Source organism: Eimeria acervulina, genomic scaffold, assembly GCF_000499425.1.
Source record: "Eimeria acervulina Houghton genomic scaffold, Eah_scaff1279, whole genome shotgun sequence".
Lineage (NCBI taxonomy): Eukaryota > Apicomplexa > Conoidasida > Eucoccidiorida > Eimeriidae > Eimeria > Eimeria acervulina.
This window is the reverse complement of record NW_013549310.1, coordinates 6,712-9,374: the sequence shown is the minus strand read 5'-3', so window position 1 is coordinate 9,374 and position 2,663 is coordinate 6,712. Positions and strand designations below refer to the sequence as shown.

The window sequence follows — 2,663 nt, the reverse complement described above, 5'->3', positions numbered from 1 at the left end:
GCTCTGTGCTTGCAGGCTCTGTGCTTGCAGGCTCTGTGCTTGCAGGCTCTGTGCTTGCAGGCTCCGTGCTTGCAGGCTCAGTGCTTGCAGGTTCTGTGCTTGCAGGTTCTGTGGTGGCAGGTTCTGTGCTTGCAGGTTCTGTGGTGGCAGGTTCTGTGCTTGCTGGCTCTGTGCTTGCAGGCTCAGTTGTGGCAGGCTCAGTGGTGGCAGGTTCCGTGCTTGCAGGCTCCGTGCTTGCAGGCTCAGTGCTTGCGGGCTCTGTGCTTGCAGGTTCCGTTGTTGCAGGCTCTGTGCTTGCAGGCTCAGTGGTGGCAGGCTCAGTGGTGGCAGGCTCTGTGCTTGCGGGTTCCGTGCTAGATGGTTCCGTGCTTGCAGGCTCTGTGGTGCCAGGCGCTGTGCTTGCGGGCTCTGTGCTTGTAGGCTCCGTGCTTGCAGGCTCAGTGCTTGCGGGCTCTGTGCTTGCAGGCTCTGTGCTTGCAGGCTCTGTGCTTGCAGGCTCCGTGCTTGCTGGCTCTGTGCTTGCTGGCTCTGTGCTTGCTGGCTCTGTGCTTGCTGGCTCTGTGCTTGCAGGTTCCGTGCTTGCTGGCTCTGTGCTTGCTGGCTCAGTTGTGGCAGGCTCAGTGGTGGCAGGCTCCGTGCTTGCAGGCTCTGTGCTTGCAGGCTCCGTGCTTGCAGGCTCAGTGCTTGCAGGCTGCGTGCTTGCAGGCTCCGTGCTTGCGGGCTCTGTGCTTGCAGGTTCCGTTGTTGCAGGCTCTGTGCTTGCAGGCTCAGTGGTGGCAGGCTCTGTGGTTGCAGGCTCTGTGGTTGCAGGCTCCGTGCTTGCAGGCTCAGTGCTTGCGGGCTCAGTGCTTGCAGGCTCTGTGCTTGCGGGCTCTGTGCTTGCGGGCTCTGTGCTTGCGGGCTCAGTGCTTGCGGGCTCTGTGGTGGCGGGCTCAGTGCTTGCGGGCTCTGTGCTTGCAGGCTCTGTGCTTGCTGGCTCAGTGGTGGCAGGCTCTGTGGTGGCAGGCTCAGTGGTGGCAGGCTCAGTGCTTGCTGGCTCTGTGCTTGCGGGCTCTGTGCTTGCGGGCTCTGTGCTTGCGGGCTCAGTGCTTGCGGGCTCTGTGCTTGCAGGCTCTGTGCTTGCAGGCTCAGTACTTGCAGGCTCAGTACTTGCAGGCTCAGTACTTGCAGGCTCTGTGCTTGCGGGTTCAGTACTTGCGGGTTCAGTACTTGCGGGCTCTGTACTTGCGGGTTCAGTACTTGCAGGCTCTGTGCTTGCGGGCTCAGTGCTTGCAGGTTCCGTGCTTGCAGGTTCCGTGCTTGCAGGCTCTGTGCTTGCTGGCTCAGTGCTTGCAGGTTCTGTACTTGCAGGCTCAGTGGTGGCAGGCTCAGTGCTTGCGGGCTCTGTGCTTGCAGGCTCTGTACTTGCAGGCTCAGTGCTTGCAGGTTCCGTGCTTGATGGTGCCGTGCTTGCAGGCTCTGTGCTTGCAGGTTCTGTGCTTGCAGGTTCTGTGGTTGCTGGCGCTGTGCTTGCAGGCTCTGTGCTTGCGGGCTCCGTGCTTGCAGGCTCAGTGCTTGCAGGCTCAGTGCTTGCGGGCTCTGTGGTTGCAGGTTCCGTTGTTGCAGGCTCTGTGCTTGCGGGCTCTGTGCTTGCGGGCTCTGTGCTGGCGGGCTCAGTGGTGGCAGGCTCACTGGTGGCAGGCTCTGTGCTTGCAGGCTCTGTGCTTGCAGGCTCTGTGCTTGCAGGCTCTGTGGTGGCAGGCTCCGTGCTTGCTGGTTCTGTGCTTGCGGGCTCTGTGCTTGCAGGCTCTGTGCTTTCCGGCTCCGTGCTTGCAGGTTCCGTGCTTGCTGGCTCCGTGGTTGCAGGCTCCGTGCTTGCAGGCTCACTGCTTACGGGCTCCGTGCTCGCTGGGGCGGTGCTTCCAGGCTCAGTGCTTGCGGGCTCTGTGCTTGCGGGCTCTGTGCTTGCGGGCTCTGTGCTTGCAGGCTCTGTGCTTGCGGGCTCAGTACTTGCGGGCTCTGTGCTTGCAGGCTCTGTGCTCGCGGGCTCAGTGCTTGCGGGCTCAGTACTTGCAGGCTCTGTGCTTGCAGGCTCAGTGCTTGCGGGCTCTGTGCTTGCGGGCTCCGTGCTTGATGGTGCCGTGCTTGCTGGCGCAGTGCTTGCTGGCGCAGTGCTTGCTGGCTCAGTGCTTGCTGGGGCGGTGCTTGCGGGTTCAGTGGTGGCAGGCTCAGTGGTGGCTGGCTCAGTGGTGGCAGGCTCCGTGCTCGATGGTGCCGTGCTTGCGGGCTCAGTGCTTGCAGGCTCTGTGCTTGCGGGCTCAGTGCTTGCAGGCTCTGTGCTTGCGGGCTCCGTGCTTGATGGTGCCGTGCTTGCTGGCGCAGTGCTTGCGGGCTCAGTGCTTGCGGGCGCAGTGCTTGCGGGCTCGGTGCTTGATGGTTCCGTGGTTGCGGGCTCAGTGCTTGCGGGCCCAGTAGTTGCAGGCTCAGTAGTTGCAGGCTCAGTAGTTGATGGTTCCGTGCTGGATGGTTCCGTGCTTGACGGCTCTGTCGAGGCCGGCTGTGTAGTGGCAGGTTGCGTGCTGGATGGCTCTGTTGTGGGCTCCTGTGTGGTTGGTAGAGTGGTAGCTGGGGCAGTAGTTGCCGGCTGTGTTGACTGCGGTGAACTGGTCGTCGTGCTAGTGTAA

The 2,663-nt window shown here is 62.4% G+C and overlaps 1 protein-coding gene across 1 annotated transcript; it reads left to right on the top strand.

Moving 5' to 3' along the window:
• Positions 1-2,663, top strand: EAH_00057970 (hypothetical protein, conserved; the record flags this gene model as incomplete). Its single annotated transcript, XM_013393688.1, has 1 exon — positions 1-2,663. A coding segment is annotated over one exon (2,663 nt), but the record flags the coding sequence as incomplete, so codon positions are not given.